General features: G+C 40.8%; 1 protein-coding gene across 2 annotated transcripts; it reads left to right on the top strand.

The window, feature by feature from the left end:
* Positions 1–403: 403 nt before the first annotated feature.
* Positions 404–15,407, top strand: YTHDF1 (YTH N6-methyladenosine RNA binding protein F1). 2 transcript variants are annotated; one of them, XM_059480604.1, is made up of 5 exons: positions 406–725; positions 1,115–1,139; positions 2,594–2,673; positions 6,454–7,980; positions 13,887–15,407. In XM_059480604.1, the coding sequence occupies exons 1-5, from the start codon at positions 699–701 to the stop codon at positions 13,911–13,913; spliced, it is 1,686 nt and encodes a 561-aa protein (XP_059336587.1). In that variant the 5' UTR covers positions 406–698; the 3' UTR covers positions 13,914–15,407. The 2 variants fall into 2 exon arrangements, with proteins under 2 accessions (XP_059336586.1, XP_059336587.1); XM_059480603.1 differs by lacking the exon at positions 13,887–15,407 and having other exon boundaries at positions 404–725; positions 6,454–8,570.
* Positions 15,408–21,048: the final 5,641 nt, after the last annotated feature.

Here is a 21,048-nt window from a genome sequence, read left to right as displayed (position 1 = left end):
ATGTGCCGTTATCCGCACATATCTCAAGCATTCAGCCTCGGCGCTGCCACCACATCCCTGGGTAGCCCGTTCTAGTGCCCGACCACCCTCAGGACGAAGAACCCTTTCCTCCGGACGAATTCGCGCACAGCAATGAGCGGTACCCTCAGCGCGCCGCTCCCCACGCCGGGCAGCCCGAGCGCGCTGTGGCGGGGCGGAGCCGCGCGAGCCGGGTCCGCCATGCGCCCCCTCAGCGCTGCCGCGCACGCGCACGAGGCGCCGCCGCCCCGCGCGCCTTTCCCCCGCTCCCCGCCCCGTGCGCTCCCGGCGCGCCCCGCGCGCTCGCCGCTGACGTCACCGCAGCCCGGCGCCCGCCGCCATTGGAGTCGGCGGCCGCCGCTGCCCCGCTCGCTGCGGCCCCAGGCCCGGCCCGCGGGCATGTGAGAGACCGGGCCCGCTCCGGCACCGCCAGCGCCACGGCCCAGCCGCGCCACCGCCGCCTGCACCGCCGTACTCTGAGGAGGCGCCCCGAGGAGGCGCCAGGCGGCCCCTTTCCCTCCCCCTCGGCCCCGGCCCCTTCCCCGCCCGGCCGCCGCCTGAGGGGAGAGGAGGCGCCGCCGCCGCCCCTCCGCCAGGCCCCGGAGCTCCGCGCCGCGCCGAGCGGCCCTGCCTCGTCCCCCGGCGCTCTCTGCTGAACCACGGGGCCCTGTGCATGAATTATGTCTGCCACAAGCGTTGACCCTCAGGTGAGTGAGCGGCGAGGCGGCCCGTGGGCGGGGGGATTCCCGGGCCTGCGGCTGCAGGCCCCGCGAGGCTTTTCTTGTCCCCCTCGGCTGCTTTGGAGCTCCATCGTTCTCCGTAACTTTCCCCGTGGGCACAGCACGTTCCCGCCTCCTCCCCGGAGCCGGGGCCATTTCTCAGGAAGGCCGGTGCTGAGTGATACGTGGAACACGCTGCTCCAGCCCCGGTCCAAACAAACCTTGAGATGCTGCTGGCCATTTTTAGAAGTCTCTTCCCCGTCCTTAGAAGCTGTGGGGTTCGCAGTGTCTCTGACAATATAAGCGTTTTTCTAAAATTAACTTTTTTATTTCCCTTTTCTTTTTTTTCCTCGTAATCACGTGCTGTGGCTTCCCAGAGACCGAAAGGACAGGATAATAAAGGTGAGAAATCATGCTGTGATCTGGTAGCTTAAATTGTTACTGTAAGAGCTCAATTACATAGGTACCTGTGGGTGAGCAGAAATGTATCGCTGTTGCTCTGCATGGAAAACATCTGGGAATGAGGGAATGGGTGCTTTGTTTCAAAAATAACATCGACTGCCATTCATCCGAGCTTGCCTGCATCCCACTTAGTGCTGCTGGATTTGCAGTGGGAAGGACTCTGTTGGTACTAAATAATTCTCCCTGTTGAAGATGAAGCAGGTTGCTATGTAAAGTCACAAGTATATCCCTGTACAATTTATGTATTTTTTCCTGCTTTTCTGAATGCAGTTGTGCTGCTGCTTTGCTGTTGGCTGAGATACTTACTTAAGCCTATAAACTTAATAATTTTGGGAACTTAAAAGATGGTTAACTTCTGATGAGATAATAGGCATTTTTATAACTCTTCTGCTCCAATTGAAATTAAACTTAGTAATAAGTCATATAAAAATATCTTAATTACTGTGTTTGCTAACAAGCATGTAACTCTTAAGACTTAGAAAGTAATAATATCCAACTCATAAATGCTTTTTAATACATCTTAACCTGCCTTGAAAATCCAGCTCCTTCTAGTTGAAGAATCACATCTCCCTGTTTTTGTAAACACTCTTTTAACTCTACTCCCCTTGATAAACTTTGCAGAAATGCTCTGCTGAATTCCCAAATTTGTTTGCTAAACAGTTTATTTGGTGTAGCATTGTATTTAGTTTAGCAGTTCTATGAAATAGGTAAATACAGCAACAACCACACTGTGTATTTGAGCTTATTTTTTCAAATTTAAAGCAAACAGGAAATTATTTGAAAGGACCTAATAGCTGGTTTGGGTTGTATATCATTCAGTAATGGGTTTCAAATGCTTATCAGACATTCTTTTATGCTGAAGTAGGACTTTATGGCAGATATCTTTTTTTTTACAGATGAGAATGTTGAAACTTAAGTTTTCCTGAAAATATCAGGATACCAAAGCTCTTAGCAGTCTTCATTTCATAATTAAATGTAACCTCACCTCATCTTATTTTAGCCAGCTTAAGCAGTGAATAACACACGCTGGGAGAACTGTGAGTTTGTGTGTTCTAATTATGGGCCAGAACAATAGATGTTGTTTCTCAATCTTTTTTCACAAAATTGTTCTCAATAATGATTTTCTGTTGGGAGTTAATTCACATGAGTTGTTTACTCAGTCTCAGCTGTAGAATTTTTAATTACTAATTTTTTTAGTTTACTCAGACTTTGTTGTATAAGCAGTAATATAAAGAGAAACTATGTGGGGGGTGGGAAATGTCATCCCTTGGTCTTTTCATGAGTCTTTCTGGTTTGCAGAAGAAATCTGGCTGTTCCTAAAGTAGCAGAGGGTGGAACATCACTCCTGCAATGCTGCTGCTGCTGTTTTAATGTGCTGTAACCTTTTTTTGTAGTACAAAATGGTTCATTACATCAGAAGGACACAGTTCATGACAACGATTTTGAACCTTACCTTTCCGGGCAGTCAAATCAGGTTAGTGTATTTTTAACTTAGTTTTTTTTTTTCCTTAGGCATGCTGTTGGCACTCCATTCATAGGATTGTGTGGAGGGAGCAAATGCCTTAAATAGAAATGGAAAAAGAAATGACAGCATATTGTGTTACTTGGTGATACAACCAGCATTTGTGTTCCCAAAGCTAATATTACTCTGCATCTCCAGATGGCCACAAGTGAAAATGAAGTTGGTGCTCCAAGGAGCTGGAGCTGATTCCTCCTCCCCTTCCAGGTTGTTGGTGTGGCTGGACTGGGACAATCTGATCTCACAGTTCTTTGATAGGCCAGTTGCTTGTAGGAGTCTAAAAATTCTGCTTCTATTATTTATATAATCACAGAAATTAATGTAGTTGAGATTTGGGTTGGATGCTCTCTAGGTACTTTGTAGACTTGTCCCATTTTTTACACTTCAGAAGTTGTTGTTCTTTCTGTCCTCTGATACATTTTAAGAATTAAAGATGTGTTACTTAAGAGTAAGGAACTGTAATGTAAACTCTCATTATAATGTACATTAAATCAACATCCATGACTAAAATTCTATTATAATTGAAAGTGTTCTCTGAAGTAATTTTTGACTTCACATTCAGATCTTTAAAGGGAACAGAATTATAGAAACTGGAGAAGCAAAAAGTTTTCATTGACAAGTATGAAACCCCATTTCAGAGAGAAACATTTACTACAGGTACATGATGGGATGGCAAAGTGTTACATTTTAAAAAGGAAATTTAGAAATTTATAATGCAGCCTGAAGCTGTCAGATGCCAATGTTAATATTGATGGTATCACTGAGCTTGCTTGCAGCACAGACTTAATTTAATGAGAGGCATTCCTTCTTTTGGAGTTAATGTGCTGTGGAAGGTAGAAAAACCTTTGTGGGGAAAAAAGGAAGCAAAATCTTAATTTTTAATGTAGAATTAATTATAAAAGAAATTGAGGTTTTCACCTCCCTCTGATTTTTTAAAATTGTGCTTCATCACATTTGTATGTGATTTTTAATGACTTTAAACTTTAAATATACTGAATGTTCACATAGAAGAAATGTACCCATCTATTATAGTTTTATTCTGGGAAGTTTGTCTTTGCTGTCAACAAGCCAGATTATTAGTATTAAGTAGAAAAATTGCTATGGCTGTTAGAATTTCCATAATTATAATAAAAGTTTTCTTCATGAAAGTGTAGCTCCATTGACCAATTTATTTATGCTGCAGTGAAAAATTGGCATGGCACAAGAAACAATTGTGTAGGTCCTCTTACAATTTTAAGTGGAAAGTGACAGTAGCATTAATTAGGACTGTGAGATTTTGTACTGAAGACAACCATGTTGCTGAACAAAGCCTTATTATCCAGTTATCCCCTCAGATTTATTCAGCCCTTGAAAATTACTGTGAAGTACAGATGACTTAAAAAAAAGATTTGAAGCCATCTGGGTATTTAAAATAAACTTAAGAAATTAAAGCTCCCGCTGACACAATAACATATTTAACATTGAAAGTCAAATGTAGGTGAGTAATATTGTGTTAAAAAGTACTTTTAAGAGTCAAGTAGACTCTTCATGTACAGATTTACACTCAGCAAGAAAAGCATCCTCCTGTAAAGTCATTGAGAACCAAGAAATTATTGCTATGGAACAGGGAATCACCAGCATGGAGCATTTTTGGGGGATAGGAGATTATTTCCTAATTACCAGAATGGCTGAGTTGGTTTTGTTTGGAAATTTTTAATGAAAAAGATACAGAAGGGTGCAGAAAGGTCAAGGATAAGTTTATTGAAGTTCTGCTGTTGAAGGGAAGAACTTCTGTCAGGGTTTCTTTTACACTCTGGCATAAAGCCAGTCAAAATAGATTGAATGTCTGCTAAGGATGGCTGCTGAAAGTTTCCTTGAATCTTGTTAGAATCCTTGTGGAGACTTTACAGGCTGTGTGAAGAGATGACAGCTGCAAAAATTGTCTAAAATCCTTTAGCCTAAATATTTCTGAGACAAAACACTTGATTTTCTTTAGGCTTACTCTTTTTGGTCTTATATATTAACTTATAGAATTTATGAGCATAAGTATCTCAGAGAACTACTTATATCTCCTCCCTTTCATCTGTTCATCATTTGTTTTTAATTTTTTTCTTAAATTAACATTTAAAATATAACACTCAGCAGTGTAAAAGTCTTTCAGAAAAATGGGTTTTTATGCTAAATGTTGATTACTTTAGCTTGGGAGGCTCAGAGGATCATCTCATAGGAAGGTGATTTCTGTACCTCTTGTTAGTGATAGAATTTGTGTGTAAATAAAGGCAGCTTGAAAAGTGGCAGAGATCATTTCTTTTGAATCAATAACATTTGATTTAGGCTGTTTCATCTCTGAAGTGTTTGCAGTACTGTATGGAAGTCTTGGAGGCATATTGTGGTATTCTGTGTATGAAATATAAGGCTATTGAATTACTCTGGCTTTGAGGTGTCATGGAAAAGAGGTCATTGAAAAATGAGCAGTAAAAATGATTCTGTATCAGTTGAATATTAGGCTTATCTTCAGCTAGGAGGACATTTCACTTTTTTTTTAAGAAAGCTGAGGAATAATCAGATTTTTGGAAAAATGGCTGAAGTTCTGGTACAATTTTCCTGATTTTGCAGATAGATTTTTCTTTTCAAGTTTGAAATCTAGCAGTTTGAAAGAAGAGTTCCTCTTCTTAAAATAGTCTTTATGAGTAAGGAAAGACGAGCTGCTGTTTGACTCATTAACAGGAGATGTTGACCTTCCCACCCCCTCTCTGGTAATTACAGTTGGAGTGTCACTTTGGAAGGTCTCCAATATGAGTGCTTCAAGTTGATTTGAAGAGGAATAAAACCCACTTTAGAACATCCTGGCTTTGTTCTTTTGCATTGCTGAATGTAAGAATCTTATGGAATGCTTCAAGATCAGGTGCCAGCAGAGTGTTAGTGAGAGGAAAAGCTTCTCAGCTTGCTCTAAGAATTAACAGTTGAAGGGGAGGAAATTTCAGAGTGGGTCTGTTGGTTTATAAATGTTTGGTCTCTTATTTCATGAGTGGGAGAGATGTCCTGTTTGAAAGGACAGTCAGCAACACTCCTGCACAGTTGTAACTTTACTACTGAGGGAGGAAAAGATTTATGCAACAGGCTGGGAAGGGTCTTTCTCCAAGATTTGGGATGGCTTCTGTCATGTGCCATCTGGGCATGGATTTGTCTCTGGCGCACCAGGCCCTGTAATGTCAACTTGTGTCTCTTACCTGTGGCAAACTTGGCATGTGTGTCAGAAGTAGCCTGTGTATGTTCTAGTGCTTGAGGTGTGGGTTTTTTGTTGGAGACTGTTGGGCCCTCAAAGCAACTTCATAATGAGGCTTGTAACATGTGTATACATATGTTATAGGTATTGTCATATTAAGGTGATTAATCTAAAGCTTCTTCCATGTAGCAGTCTAAAAATGCTAAATACCCTTGGTTCTGTGAGCTACAAAATATAGTTAGATGTGTTCCTTGCAATAATTTGGGATATTGGCTACTAAATAACCTTAGTAGTGTGAGATTACATGGTTTCAACATCTCAAGTACTAACCTCAGTGTGAGGCCCTAGTTCTGGGGTATTATGAATGCCCAGATACTTCATTTTAGCACTGAATCCTTCTGGGAATGTGAACTAAGATCTGTCATTAGAAATTACATTACTTTGTCTCTATTGTTCTTTTTTGTTTGGTGTTGTGGCTATTTTTAAATGAAGGGTTTATTTATCTGGTGACCGTTTTTTCTCTTTAACAGAACAGTAGCTATCCATCAATGACTGATCCTTATCTGTCCAGTTATTATCCACCATCTATTGGGTTTCCCTATTCTCTCAGTGAAGCACCGTGGTCTACAGGAGGAGATCCTCCTATCCCTTATCTCACCACCTATGGACAGCTCAGTAATGGGGATCATCATTTCATGCACGATGCCGTTTTTGGACAGCCTGGGGGTCTGGGAAATAATATCTATCAACACCGCTTTAACTTCTTCCCTGAAAATCCTGCCTTCTCAGCTTGGGGAACAAGCGGGTCCCAAGGACAGCAGACACAAAGCTCAGCATATGGGAGCAGTTACAGCTACCCACCCAGTTCTCTGGGGGGTACCATTGTGGATGGACAAACAGGATTTCATAATGATACATTAAATAAAGCTCCTGGAATGAACAGTATTGAACAGGGAATGGTTGGACTTAAGATTGGTGGAGATGTTACGACTTCTGCAGTGAAAACAGTAGGTTCTGTTGTTAACAGTGCCGGGATGACAGGAGCCCTCTCTGGGAATGGTGGATCTAATGTAAACTTGCCAGTATCTAAACCAACCTCTTGGGCTGCTATTGCCAGCAAGCCTGCAAAACCACAGCCTAAAATGAAAACAAAATCTGGACCTGTAATCGGAGGAGCGTTGCCTCCACCCCCTATAAAGCATAATATGGACATAGGTACTTGGGACAATAAGGGTCCTGTGGCAAAAGTTCCTGCCCCCCAACAGATACCTTCTCCTCAGTCTGTTCCACAGCCACAGCAACCAATTGTTCAGCCTGTTCCAGCTCAGCCTCCTCCATTGACTCAGCCACAGTATCAGACCCCTCAGCAGCCGCCCCAAAACCGCTGGGTAGCTCCTCGCAACAGAAATGCAGCTTTTGGCCAAAGTGGAGGAACTGGGAACGACACCAACTCAGCTGGCAGCACCCAGCCCAACCCCGTTCCGAGCGGGGAGTCCCATCCTGTCCTTGAAAAACTGAAAGCTGCTCACAGCTATAACCCTAAAGATTTTGAATGGAACCTTAAAAATGGACGTGTGTTCATAATAAAGAGCTATTCCGAGGATGATATTCATCGTTCCATTAAATATTCTATTTGGTGTAGTACGGAACACGGCAACAAACGCCTGGACAGCGCTTTTCGCTCCATGAACAGCAAGGGCCCCGTGTACTTGCTGTTCAGTGTCAATGGCAGTGGACACTTCTGTGGAGTAGCAGAGATGAAATCACCTGTGGACTATGGCACCAGTGCGGGTGTCTGGTCTCAGGACAAGTGGAAGGGGAAATTTGATGTCAAGTGGATCTTTGTGAAGGATGTGCCCAACAACCAACTGAGACACATCAGGCTGGAGAACAATGACAACAAACCCGTTACAAACTCCCGTGATACACAGGAGGTGCCCTTAGAAAAAGCAAAACAAGTGCTTAAAATTATTGCTACTTACAAGCACACGACCTCCATCTTTGATGACTTTTCTCATTATGAAAAGCGCCAGGAAGAGGAGGAGGTGGTGCGGAAGGTAAACTTATTAAAAAATTTATTTTATACACAGATATGGGGAAAATGAAATGTGAAGGCTGCTATGGTGGAAAAATGTAAGTAGGAATTCAAAATGTTTTTAATACATCTCAACTTGATGGTTTCTTGTGTGTTTAACAACACAACTCCGATGCATATTTCTTTGTGAGAGTTTCACAAGTCAATGAATTTCAAAGCAGAAAGCTAAGCAGTAATGCGGGTAAAGGACTTTATGTCCAGTTTATTGGAGTTTGATTTATTTTTTTATCTTAAAATGGTTAATAGAAAATAGTTTCTGTTTCAGAATTGGGTTCTGCCAGTGATTGTCACTTAAGTTTTTTGCCTTAAATATGAAGTGTTTAAACACTGTTTGACTGGAACTGGGCTATCAAAATTGATACCTGTACTGGTATTTGAAATTTGTACATCACCTTTAAGAATAAGAAACCTGATTTTGTTTATTCAGTTTATCTCTCTGGAAAAGAAAGAGTTGCATAATATTGCTGAAATAGTGCTAGAAAGAGTGCATTTATGCTGCTGAAGTCACGTGTATTATTTGGATAAATAAAGGTTTTCAGTTCCCAGGTTTAATCTGTCTACTAATTCTTGAAGTTTTGAGTGAAGATGTAGTGAGAGAAGTCTGGGCAGTAACTGGGAGAGTGTAATAAAACTTTCCATACACTTTCATGGCTCTAAGTCTGCCACAAGGGATCTCTGTCCCTATCCATCCCAATACCTCAGTTTCAAGAATGCCTTTTTCTAATTAGGCAGTCTAGAAGTAATGAGCTGACAAAATAATAGGTGTCAGCATGTGTAGTTGCCACTGAAGTAACACTTAAATTTGCTTGGTGTTGAGAGTGTTTCCTAGACTTTTTTAGCATAGCATTACAAATACAGCATTTGTTTGACAGGCTGGTTTAGTTTAGGGTAGCTCACACATTTTTTAAGATTTTTTTAAAGCAAAGACTTAATGCATGTTCCTGCAGCTTAAATTCTAAAATTGCCACTTGAAAGTTTTTTATTGCCATTTTAAAGTGTAGATAAAATTACTTTAAACTGTCTTCATAGAATGTACCTTTAAATTATATGAGAAAAGGAGTTCAGTGTCTTTAAAACTTTGTGGCTGAACTTTTCCTGGCCGTGATAGATGTGCATAGCTGACCTCAGCACAGCAGGGAAGGACAGCTTAAAATTGCAAGTTTTTCATGTGTACTCCCTGTGGGATTCCACAAAGTAAAACCTAAAGGGCTTTACTTGAACACTTCATTCCTTCAGTAGATAATTAGCAATTCAATATTTAATGTGGAAAGGTGTTCCCTTCTGCAGGAGAGAGTCCTAGCAAAGTGAGGCAGCCTGGGTTCCTCTGCCCAGTGTTTGTGGTCTAGTGGGGTGTGATTGGTTTGGGTTTTTAATTCTCTCTCCCTGTGCTCTGCTGCCAGGGCTGGAGGGGAGAACTGTGGGTGTTAGAGAAGTGAGAGCACAGGGAAAGTGATAACAGATCTACTCCTGCACAGATAAATCCCTGGCCTCAGCAGGATCCCAGTGGTGGCACAAAGAGCAGAATTCCTGTGCTTTGTAGGATCTCAGAGGGTCGGTGTTTGACTGTTGAGCTGATCTCATTTTGGGTTGATTTAATAAACAACTAATTCCCACTTCCTGCACAAAAATATTCTCACCTAGGTCATTGCTTTATTTATAACAGGATCAGTTTTTCAAAATAATGCATTTTCCTTCCTCATTTAAAACAGAGGCTCTGGCTTGTATTACACATTCACAAAATAAACTGTGAAGTCTAATTTAATATTTCTTAGATTCCTCTCAATAGCTTAGAAAATGAGAAACCAAAGTACACTGAGGAAGGTGATAGTGCTAGAGAGCTAAAGCAGAGCAGCAATGAAGGAATGAAAAATAAGATGCTGCTTGTCAGGTTGCACTCTATAAAACGTGATTGGAAAGTCAATATTTTCCCCCTTCATTAATAAAAGGAATTTTAGAAGTCCAGCTGATTACTAGAAGAGTTTGGTTTTTTTTTACAGGATATGCATATACCTAAAGTTCTTATTGTTAAGAAGTTTGTGCTGTTGAAGTTCAAATCTTCCTGTTAACAAAATTAGTCTTCCTATGACAATAATTTTTGAAGAATCTTATTGCCAACAACCTTATCTTACAACCTAATTGACATTTTCAGGTAGTTGTTGGTATATGTGCCATCTTAATTGATTTTCAGATTGCTGGGTTTAACTCATTATACTCTTCTTTAGCTGTAAAATCATTGGAATTTTGTGCTTCCATTTCACTGCTGTTGTGATTACAAAGGGACACAATTCTTTAAAAACTGTACATGGAGAGTTTAAATGATACAATTTCATTTATACACAAATATTTAGTAGAGAATAATAATGTAATCTGTGCAGGGCAAGGCACTGGCATTTGAGCTCTTTAGATGGTTCCAGTTTGTTGCTCACCAGCATTTCCATGGCTGCTGTGTGCAGAGCCAGCTCCAGCTTGTGCTGCTGAGTGTCACTGATGTAGGAGCCCCAGTGTCAGTGCCAAATGATCCAGGGAGGCTTTGGCAGGTACAGTGCTGGATGAAATTCTTCCAAGTGCCAAAGATTGATCACTTTGCAGCATTGCTGAAAGAAGGGATCCCTCCAGAGCTGAGAGAGGGTTTGGTCATGCTGGGATGTAAGTCCAGCTTTTGATTTGCCACACTGAAATAATTAACCAGAAACTGGGAGGGGATTGGGGTCTGGAATGAAATAGCAGAACAGTGAGTGGCATGAATTCTCACCTGACCCTACAGCCTTTTTCAGTCAGTTCCAGAGCTGCTTCTGTCATCAAAGCCCATGCTCTGAAAACTGTAAAAAAGTTGTGATATGTGAGAGAGCTTTTTTAAAATAAAATAGAGTATAATGTGGCATTAGTTATTATTTCCTAAAAGCATGCCATCAGAGCCTTAACAAAGTTGTCTTCCAAAGTTTAAAAGCTTGTGAAGACAAACTTGTTGCAGATCTTGGTAGTTCACAGGTGACAGATGAGCTGTGAGCAGCTCAGGCTCCCAGATCTGCACCACAGCAGATGGTCCCAGTTGCTGTACTGGGCTGCTGTGCTGTCACCTCTGATTCAGGCAAGGCACTCAGCTCTACACCTTGGTGTTGTGTTGGCAGAGCTGCACAGTCTCAGAAAGCTCCTGAATCACCAAGATTAGCAGTTCTGCTTTAGGTGATTAAATACTGAAAAGTGTTGGCTGGTGTGTGTTAGTACTTGGAAATACTCATTTTCTCCTAGCACTGGGTGATTCCGTTGTGATGAGCTTTCTGTGACAGTCACTGAACTTAAAAGGATGGAGTATTGTCCTTCCTCCAAAGCTCTAGTTTAAAAAACATATTTTAAGATTAATACAGTGTTCCTGAGATAAAGAAAACATTTCTATTTCTGTGTCTGAAGATGAATGCTTTGATCCCACTGACTTTAACCAAGTTTAGTAGGAAAGCTGAAGCTACTTTAGCCTGAAGTGAAGAGAAAAGAAGTTTGACAGGGATGAGTGTCTCCAAGGTGGAAATCTCTGCAAGTTTTGTGGAAACCTATTTTCCCTGTGTCTGAAGACCACACAGATTAGTGTCCTGAAGGAGAAGCGTGCAGCTGGAGCTCTCCTGTGAGATATCAAGAGTATTCCACTGGAGAAGAGAAGCTGAAGGCTCCGGATCTTCAGAACCAAAATGAGCACAGCTTTGTTAGCTGCTTACAAAACTGTTTATTCTTGCTTGCAGTAGTGCTAAATAGCAGTAAGGAAGAGAATTTGAGAGTTAGAACTTCTAAAAAGCAGCCATGCTCGAGAGCACGAAGAATTGTTGCATCAGTTTATGTGGTTTCAGACATTTGTAAAGAGGAAGACTCAGATTAGCCCCAAGAGAGAAAGCAAAAAGCAAGGTAGGAGGAACTGCTTGGGAACTTGCTCAGTACAGAGCACTTTTTACTGAATTACAGAGTCTGAGCTGAGTTTCTGAATGCCATGAGCACTTCAGGTAGAGGTCTCAGGTGCTAGCCTGCCTCTTTTATGTGGGGCTAGTCCTTGAGAATGGAAAACTTCCATTTCTAAAGAAAGTGGAATTAGGGAGGTCAGTGGATGACTACACAGAAAACTAAAAATAAATTCAATAAGTTACATGAGGTGGCAATGGGAAAGAGTGGACTCATGACCATGGTAGGGCTGTAAAGGGGATGTGCCACCTTGGAAATGGAAGTTGGAAATAGGATGAAACAATTACTCTTTTTGGAAGCCTGAAAATGGAGTTGATATGATTCAGTTCTAGATACTTTGTAACTACCTTTTGTTTGAAATGTCAGGCAGACATAAGCTCTTTTTATTAAGAACAACATGTAATGTTCTGATACTCTGCCATTAGGAAATGGCTTTTACTGATAATTCATCATAGTTGAGAGTTAAAAGACAGGAGGAATAGATTTTTATAATAAATTCTTCCACTTTACACAGCTTGTTTTGTTTATTTGGTAAAACAACTTTGCTATCTCTTGCTTCTGTCTTAAATTATATATTAATAATTCATTCTGGACATTGCTGACTTAATTTTATTATGAAAATTAAAATATTAACATTCTGCCTGGAGGCAGAAATCAATATATTGTTTTTAAAAGTCTCTTCTGATTTTTATGCTGTGACCAGCTGAAGCAGCAAATGCAATCTGTTACATTTACAATGGTTGGTATATTAGCAAGTAAGCTTTACATCACAACAGAAACAATTCTGAGATGAACTTTATACAGAATGAGTCCACAAAGCAAAATATGAAGGTGTTAGTTCAGGAGTTGGCTGGGGGTGGTGCTTAGGCTAGTTCACAATTTCCTTTAGAATAGGATTTAGTGCCATGTTGATGTGTTCAAGTACAGAATGAAGTACTTCCATGCCAGCTCTGCCCTGGAAGCAGCAAGAATGGGAAGGCAGAGCCCTTTCTGTTCAGTGTGCAGTGCTGCCCTGGCTGGAGGATGCACTGGACTGAGGCACAGCGGCCTGGTTCTGTCCTGCTGTCTGTCCTTGCACGTTCTGCACTTGTGGGGCTCCTGGAACCCTGGGTGAAGAGCCCTGGGTGTTGTGTGGGCACTGCTCAGTGTCCCTGGAGCCCTGTGCTGCTGGGAGGGCGCGGGGTCGCTGATGGGGAGCTCCCTGCAGGCAGCCCCAGCCGTATCCCTCAGGTGACACTGCCTTCAGTGTCTGTGCTTAGCAGAAACTTGGGGGAAAGGCTCAAAGACCCTGCCAGCAGCACTTTGGGACACCCTTGGGGTGGTCAGTCCAGCTGTGCTGGGTTTTATCAGACTATGTAGAAGCACAAAACTTTCCTTCTACCTGATATTGTTTCTATCCCTTACCCCCAGGTGTTTCCCAGTGCTTCCCAGAATAGTTGAACCTGTAGGAAGGTTTAGGGACAGAATTTCTCGACAGCTCAAATCCCTGCTTTTACCGAATGTGACTAAACTCCAAAGTCATTTGAGTGCTTCAAAATTAGACCAGTTCTGTGGAGTTCACTAATCTGCCATCTGCTTTCTGCTCCTGTATTGGTTGTGCTACTACTGCAGTAGCTAAAATAATCCAGAAAGTGGAATATTACAGATCCTGGTTCTCCTTAGGCGTGTTGATATTTTATACCTTTCTCTCTCTGTGACCTTGGTTTGAAGTGACTGCAGGTATTCATCCAGATGTTCCACCTGAGACTGCACTTAAAAGCATTAAATTATCAAGGCCTTGGGTTTGTTGGGTATGAACAGTATATTTATAAAATATAGCAGCATTGTTTTAAGTGTGTAATTATCTGGGATCACATTAGTTCTGTTAAACTACTAAAAACTCTGCTTGTTCCTTTGACTAAAATCTAAACTTTTTTCTCTTTGCAGGAACGTCAGAATCGAAACAAACAATAAGAATAAACATAAACAGTTTGATATATATACTAGAACTGATATTAGATTCGACTATGAGAAACAAAATTAAGTATAACTGGTGCTGTATCCTGGCATCAGGACAAACTAAAGCTTTCAGTTCCAATATATCTTCTCGTGCAGGGGAAATTAAGTTGTTGCATCTTTAAGTACATTGTAGTTTATTTTTGCCCAAGTGGATCTGCATTAATTTGTACCTTTTTTTTCTATGTAAAATTCTGTAGAAATCATTAATAAAGGTGTGTCTGGTTTTATTTTTTTAAGTTGGTAAACAGTTATATTAACCTAATGTGGACCTATACATGAGCATACTAAAGTGTCAGTGCTTCCCAAAGACTTTATTTTGGCATGAATTATGTTCCTAGCCAGATATAGAGATTATGGAGAATACATGACAAATCTTCCTTTATCCTCCTCCCAATCCCTTTTTCTTCATGGCAGAAGTAAGAAACCATGCATTGATTTTTTTTTAATTTTTTTTGTCATTAAAAAAAAAAAAAACCCTCGTAAGATACTGCACTTCAGAATTTTAAAATGAAAAAACTCCTAAATTTCTGATCACTTTGTGCAGCTGCTCTGCCTCTTTATTTATCTGTACAATTACTCTTTTAAAAAAACTGCTGATGCGCCATGTTGGTTTTTTCTGTCTAGTAGAAAATCAAATCGTCAGTGGAATTGTTTCTCTGGAAAATATTTCCCTTTCACATTCTGTTAAGCAGTGCTTCAGTGTGCATCTGTTATTCCATATCCTGCCGAGGGTGAGCAAGACGCTTTCTCTCTGCCATAATTCTGCTTTACGGTTTTTGTAGCTTAATTAAATAATAATGTGATGCTATCGACATTGCAGGGGTTTTAAACAATGTGTTTAAACCTGTTTCAGCTTTCAGGTGTTATTAGTTAATTGCAGATCATTTTTAATCCTTCCCTTCATTACTCTCTCCCAACTCCCCCAAATCCTAATGCCATTTAAAGTTTTTATACCAATAATGCTGAGCTTTAACGTAGGAACTAATAGTACAGATAATATGATGGATTATGCCTCAGATATTTGAAATTGACAGTGTGTTTGTCTAATTTTTTTTTTCTGTTGGATGAGTAAAAAAACCTGTTTTAAGAAAATGAATTTGCTGTCATGTTTTTGTGGAGTGAGGGGACCGTCGGAGAACCTGTCACCAACTGGAGTTCCAGTTAAGCATGGAAATGGTGCTCATGTCCGCTGCTCTAGCACACTGAATCTGCACGTGTTTATTGTAGAGGATCTTTTACTATATTAGGAAGCAAGTATCTTCTGAATACTATTTACTCCAAAAGGACCTCCAATTTAAATAAAGTTTAATCTGTATCATTTAGACTTGTATTTAGAACGTATAACTCTGTCTCTGGACTGTTACTGCCTGTAAGGAGTAATGGACAGCATCAGATTAACTTTTTCCTCTAGGAGAATACAAGCCTTAATAAACAATACATATTTAGCAAGCTTGATGTCATTTTCATTTTTTTCCCTACATTCAGTTGTCTTCCTCTGTTCCAGTCACACTTTATGCTGATTCCTCAATTTAATCTAACTTGAGAAGTGGTTTGATTGAGTAACTCAGATGTTTGCTCTCAGCACACCTGAGTGGTTTCACAGGACTCTGCAGAGCACATGGAAGCAGCTTTGGCTGTTCCCATTGCTCAGAGGACCTGCATCCATGTGCAGTGGCTGTCACTCGTGCTTCCCTTTCCCCTGGTGCAGTGGAGAAGCTGAGGAGAGGACTGGAAGTTGTGCTGTATCCTTGAGGAGGCAGCAGCACAGCCTGGGGTCACCAGGGTGAGAAAAGAAATCCCAAATCCTCTAATGCTCTGACCAGTTTTGTTCCCAGCACTTGGCTGTGTTTCTCAGCTCTAAGTACAGTAATATACTTTGGTATCTTTTTTTAACTGACTTTTTGAAGCAATTGTGCATTTTATAAAGGTATTGCCATCCAATAAAAGCACCTGCTGCTAGTTTTAGTTGTTACATCAGAACACTTCCACTGGTGGTTCTAGAGCCAGAAAGAACTGCTATATCTGGACGCTCAAGAGAAAAGTTAATTACAAACTTCAATATTTTTTTCCAGATCTAAGCACTCTTTGCTGTTATATACCAATAGAACTTCAGGTAAATGTTTTCTAAAAACGAAAATAAAATAATTGGGAGCCTCCAGCTGAAACTGGTTTGACAGTATTAAAGTGGTGATGTGTTTCAGCTGTCTGGCTTTGTGGGTAACAGAAAGCTTCAGTAAGAAGAGATTTGTTACTGACACTGCAGTGTTGTACAGCCCTATCAGAGAGGTGGGAGAAGATTTAAGAGTGGGTAAAATAATCCTGTTCATCACAAGCACGTTGGGTGCTCAGATAACTGCAGTGCTGGCTGCTGGTCCTGATTTTCAATCCCCTGCCACTGCAATTCCAAGGGATGACTCACTTTTGTGTTTCACAGAGTTCACATTTCACTGTGAGGGGGAAGAAACATTCTTCCAGTGTCTCTTGAAGAATAACTTCATGTCACAAGTCTTGCTTATTCTTTATTTAGTCCAAGTAATAGTTCTGAAGGAATGTTCCTGTGTGCTTTTGGAATTGCTGCTTAAACTCACTCCTTAAATGAGTTGCTTTGCTTGGTGTTTCTGGAGTTTGGGTGTGACATTAGCTCTGCTGCCTTTCACTTTTAAGCCAAATGGAACTGGTAGCACCAAATGCTGATTAAAAAGTTAAATTGTGTCTCTGGTTCAATTGCTGGTTGGTGATGGCAGCACATTGCACTGCTCCGAAGCTGTGAATGTGCATCATGAAGGGAAAAAACCTATTTGTTTGCAGGTAGTCACACCAAAAGCAATAGTACAGAATAATTAAATCTTTATGGAGATTATGTTTGTCACTGGGAGTGACTTGAGCTGCTAGAGAAAACAATGAAGTTAAACCTACACTGAGATGTGAGGGCAGAAATTCAAGATTACTTCTCTTCCATAACACATTGTGCTCATAAGGCCAGACTGATTTTTTTACTTCTCATTTTTGGGAGAGGGAAATAGAGGATGTAAAATATAAAATTCTATTTTTTTCCTTTCACAATTTACACTGCTGTTGATATTCAAAGATCTGTTTCTTGACAAAATACTTGGTATTTCTTTGAAGAAGTTAAAGGTATCTATGAAGTTGCTCAAAGGGTATTAGTGAGATCTCAGCAAAGAAGAGGACAGTATTTATTTCTAAGCATTAGACTGACCACAGTGCACTACAGAGCATGGGTAAGTGTTTTGCTTTTCCTCTTTGAAACTGAGGGATTTAATTTGGCCAGAGAAGATGGAAATTCCAATAAATGTGGCCATAAAAAAAACTTGTAGGCAGAGATAGTGCCAAACTATCAAAAGAAAACTAACTGATGTAATATTACTGCCCTTTTCGGGTTTCTGCACCTCTTGAGAAAAGAGGCTGAGAGGAGTAAGGGAAATTTAGTTAAAACAGGAGATAAATGCAAAACTAAGCACAAACATCTGATGGAGGGAAGTGTGTTTTGATGCAATGCTCCTTCTCCTGGTCTCTCAGCTACTTTGAATTCTTTATGTTGAACAATCTGTTTCCCTTGGAAAAAGCTCTGGCTCTTGCTGACAACAGTGCTCAGCATCTGCTCATTTCAGGAGAAAGCTGTTCTCTATTTTTGGGAAAGTGCAGGTTTTAATTGGAATTTGTGATCCTGCCCAAGAACAGAGCAAGTGTAGCTGGGGCTGGGGCTGTGATCACTGCCTTGGCTCTAGCCTGCCCTGTCCACAGCCCCTTTGAGAAGGAACAGCTCTTGTTCAGCCTATTTTTAGAATTCAGAGAGTTGACTCAGAATGTTGAAATTACTTAATTGGGGTGTGACTTGGCAGAGGGAGATTTTGGATTTCACAAGAAGCATGGTTCAGCCTGATGGACTGTTCCATAGCTGACATCATTCCCACAGCTCATCTTCCCAGTTCACATCTTTTGGTGCTTTCACCTAACGTGAGGGTGAAGGGAAGTGTCTTGGGTATTATCAATTTCACAGCTTTCCTGTCTTCTGAAAAGCTTGTGTTGATTTAAAAAGCTCTCAAATTGCCTATTGCAGATGCAGAGCTGCTTTGCACGTGCAGTGTGGGGTGTTTCTCATTTCCCTGTCAGAGCATGAGCAGGGCAGGGCTTTAGCATTTCCAGGAACAGCTTTTGTTCCCTGGTACAATGTGGGATTAATTTCCTTGTTTTATGTAGGACCATCATTTCAGGGCACCTTTGTAATCTCTTGGGAAATGCTGCATCAAGAGTGCTGACTTGACTTGTGTCTCCTCATTCTGCTTCCTGTAGCATCCCTGATCTCCCTTTTGTTCACATTCTGAGGTGAGTTTCTGCCAGCACAAGCAGGACCTTGGAGATGTGCCTTCTTCAACATGCAGGACTTCATGGAACTGGCATCATCACTGTCTTTTACTGAATATACTTCAGTTTGGAGAGCGTGGGAGGTTTTATGCCATCTGTCTGTTTATAAGTTATTCAAGAAATTATTTTTACCTGGGATGTTACCATGACAACAGACAGACAGTAAAGTCTTCACCAAATGCATTTCTAATGTCCAACTGCTGCTAAATCAGTAGGATCTGGTGTTTTGCTGTGGTTTCAATAATGAAGACAGTGGGAAAGAGGTGTAAATACTTGTTTTACCAAATATACAGTCTCCAGGTATTTTTAGATTGTTAATGCAATGCCTTGGGCAGTAATACATATTGCGAGCAACATCCTTAAATATTTTTCCCCCCCTCACCATCTGGATGTGAGAATAGGAAGAAAATAATTTTTATCAGTAAAGGATACATTGATTTATACAGATATTATTAAGGAGCTTTTTTCATTATTTATATCTACTTTGATTTCTGTGCTTTGCTCTGTGGGCCTGCAAATTGTAAGTTGAGCAAGTTGATGACTGATAACATTTCAGCCTCTAGGATAGCTCAGCATCTCCCTGGAAGTTGTGTTCTGCAAACCCTCCTGAGTTAGAAACCACTGATGTAGTAGGAACTGTTCCTGCTGCTCTCCTGTGACAACACATTTCAGCTGAAAGCACTTGAGGGCAGAGAAATGGAATGTTCAGGTTCTTGCAGCTGAAGGCACTTTGCTGAAATAGTATTTAGTTAGTTCTGATAAAACTTTGGGGAGCTGGGAGTCATTAGGCTCAGAAGTAGCAAATGAGATCATTGTCTACACCTGGAGGGAGAGTAATTTTTCAATTCAAGATTGCACATTCCCTGCACTGGGCCCAGATTTAGCAAGTTTGGAGTTGAACTTACTGGTGGAGAGTGGCTTCTTCTTCACCTCCTTTGTGGATAATCAGCCCATTCAGGAAATAATTTTCATACATACCATTTTGGAAGGTCTGGGGATTTATGGAGACTGTTCAGCTTTCTTACTCTATTGGCATGTATGGAAATCCTTCTCTAATATAAATCTGGTTCATGCAAATTTGTAAAATATTGACAGTATACATTTATGTGAGCACAAATAGTCTGATTTATTGGGGGAAGAACTCCTCAGAGGTCTGCAAAAAGCTCCTGCTTGTAACTTCAAAACCTGTCAGCACAGGCTTTTGGCCACTTGTAAAAAAGCTGATTACCCAGAACCCTTGAAAACACTTTGGTGAAAAGACAAGGTGCTTTGATGTTTTGGCTTATATTCCATAAATACATTGGTGATATTTGTTACCTGACATGAAAATTCACATTTGTTAAGTGCAACTGTCTGTGAAGTTTCTAGATTTCTGTCCCAATGTTTAAGTTGTGCTAAGCCCCTCTGAAAGGTGCTCTGAGATACACAAGAGCTGAGATCCTTCCCAGCTCTGCTGCTCAGGACTGGGGTAGGACAAAGGCTGGAAGGGTGTCCAGGGTAGGACTGATAACAAAACTCTGCCATTGCAAAGGATTCTTGTACCATTTGTTTAAAGAGTGCAGGTTCAATCCTTAAATGAGCTATTTTGTACTTTCCCACAGGCAGAGCAGAGAGCAGGGATAGGAGCCAAATAGGCTGAGCATGGAGGCTCTGGGGTGTCAGGAAGGAGCAGTTACTGGTTAGGACCCCATTTCTGGGACAGTATTAGATTCTGAGGTATCAAAGCCGGTTTTATTTCTTAAGCCACTGGCAAATTGTTGAGATTTTTCTCATATTTTATTCTTTTCAGTCCTCACACTGTGTCACTTTGAGATCTCCCTTTGAATCAAAATACTCAATTGTGGTGTACTGAAATTGAGCTGTTGGCAGCAGTTGGGTGGTCAGACACTTAATCACACCAAATTCTGTTCTTTATATGTAGTACCTGCCTAACTGAGCTAGCTTATTTCACAGTTTTCAGGGATCTATGCTTTTTTTCCACTAATGCTAGATCAGCCACCAGGAATTTGGAACAAAGGAAGCAATTACAGAGGTGTAGCTGCATGTTGTATCACTGGTGTGCAGCACTTCAAAAATGAAAGCAAAGGATGCTGCTTTGTGTCCTCCAGTTTTATTTATTTGACTTCTGTAAAAGAGAAATTACAGCTAAAACATTATAACTGCAGCAATTCCTTGTTTGCTCTGACAAGGAGCAAGAATTCCTAGTTTTAATCTGTTAGTCTCTTAAAGAATAATATTTCAGTGTGCCTTGGTCAAATGCTTGATTTGCAGAACTTGACATCTTGTCATTCACTCAGCAGCAGCATCAAAGTTAAAAGCATGGAGGGGTTTTTTGGTCCAAAATCTTTGCCTTTCTGAAAATGCCACTTCAGAACCAGGGAGTCATGGTCAATGAGTTGGGAGAAGAAATAAAAAGCAGTTTTTATCAACTGGGAGTAAAGACAACTCCAAAAGATTTCCTGATGCTGAGGAAAGAGCAACTCTAATGAGTCCCTGTGGGAAATGTAATCTCCCTGTAGTGAGTAAAATAGTGGGTGGGGAAGAGCAGTAATTTTATGAGCCAGGTATAATTTCAGATTTTTCCTGAACTTACTGACCTTGCTGAGGATGGTAAAACACTGCAAGTTGCTAATTCAGTTATTTCAAAGAACATGATAGTGGAAAATGAAAAGGAGGGTATTAATAAAAGACCAGCAGATGGGGTGAT

This window comes from Ammospiza nelsoni, chromosome 12 (genome assembly GCF_027579445.1).
Source record: "Ammospiza nelsoni isolate bAmmNel1 chromosome 12, bAmmNel1.pri, whole genome shotgun sequence".
In the NCBI taxonomy this organism is placed as follows: Eukaryota; Metazoa; Chordata; class Aves; order Passeriformes; family Passerellidae; genus Ammospiza; species Ammospiza nelsoni.
Note: the sequence above shows the minus strand (reverse complement) of the source record. Positions and strands in the feature narration are given on the sequence as shown.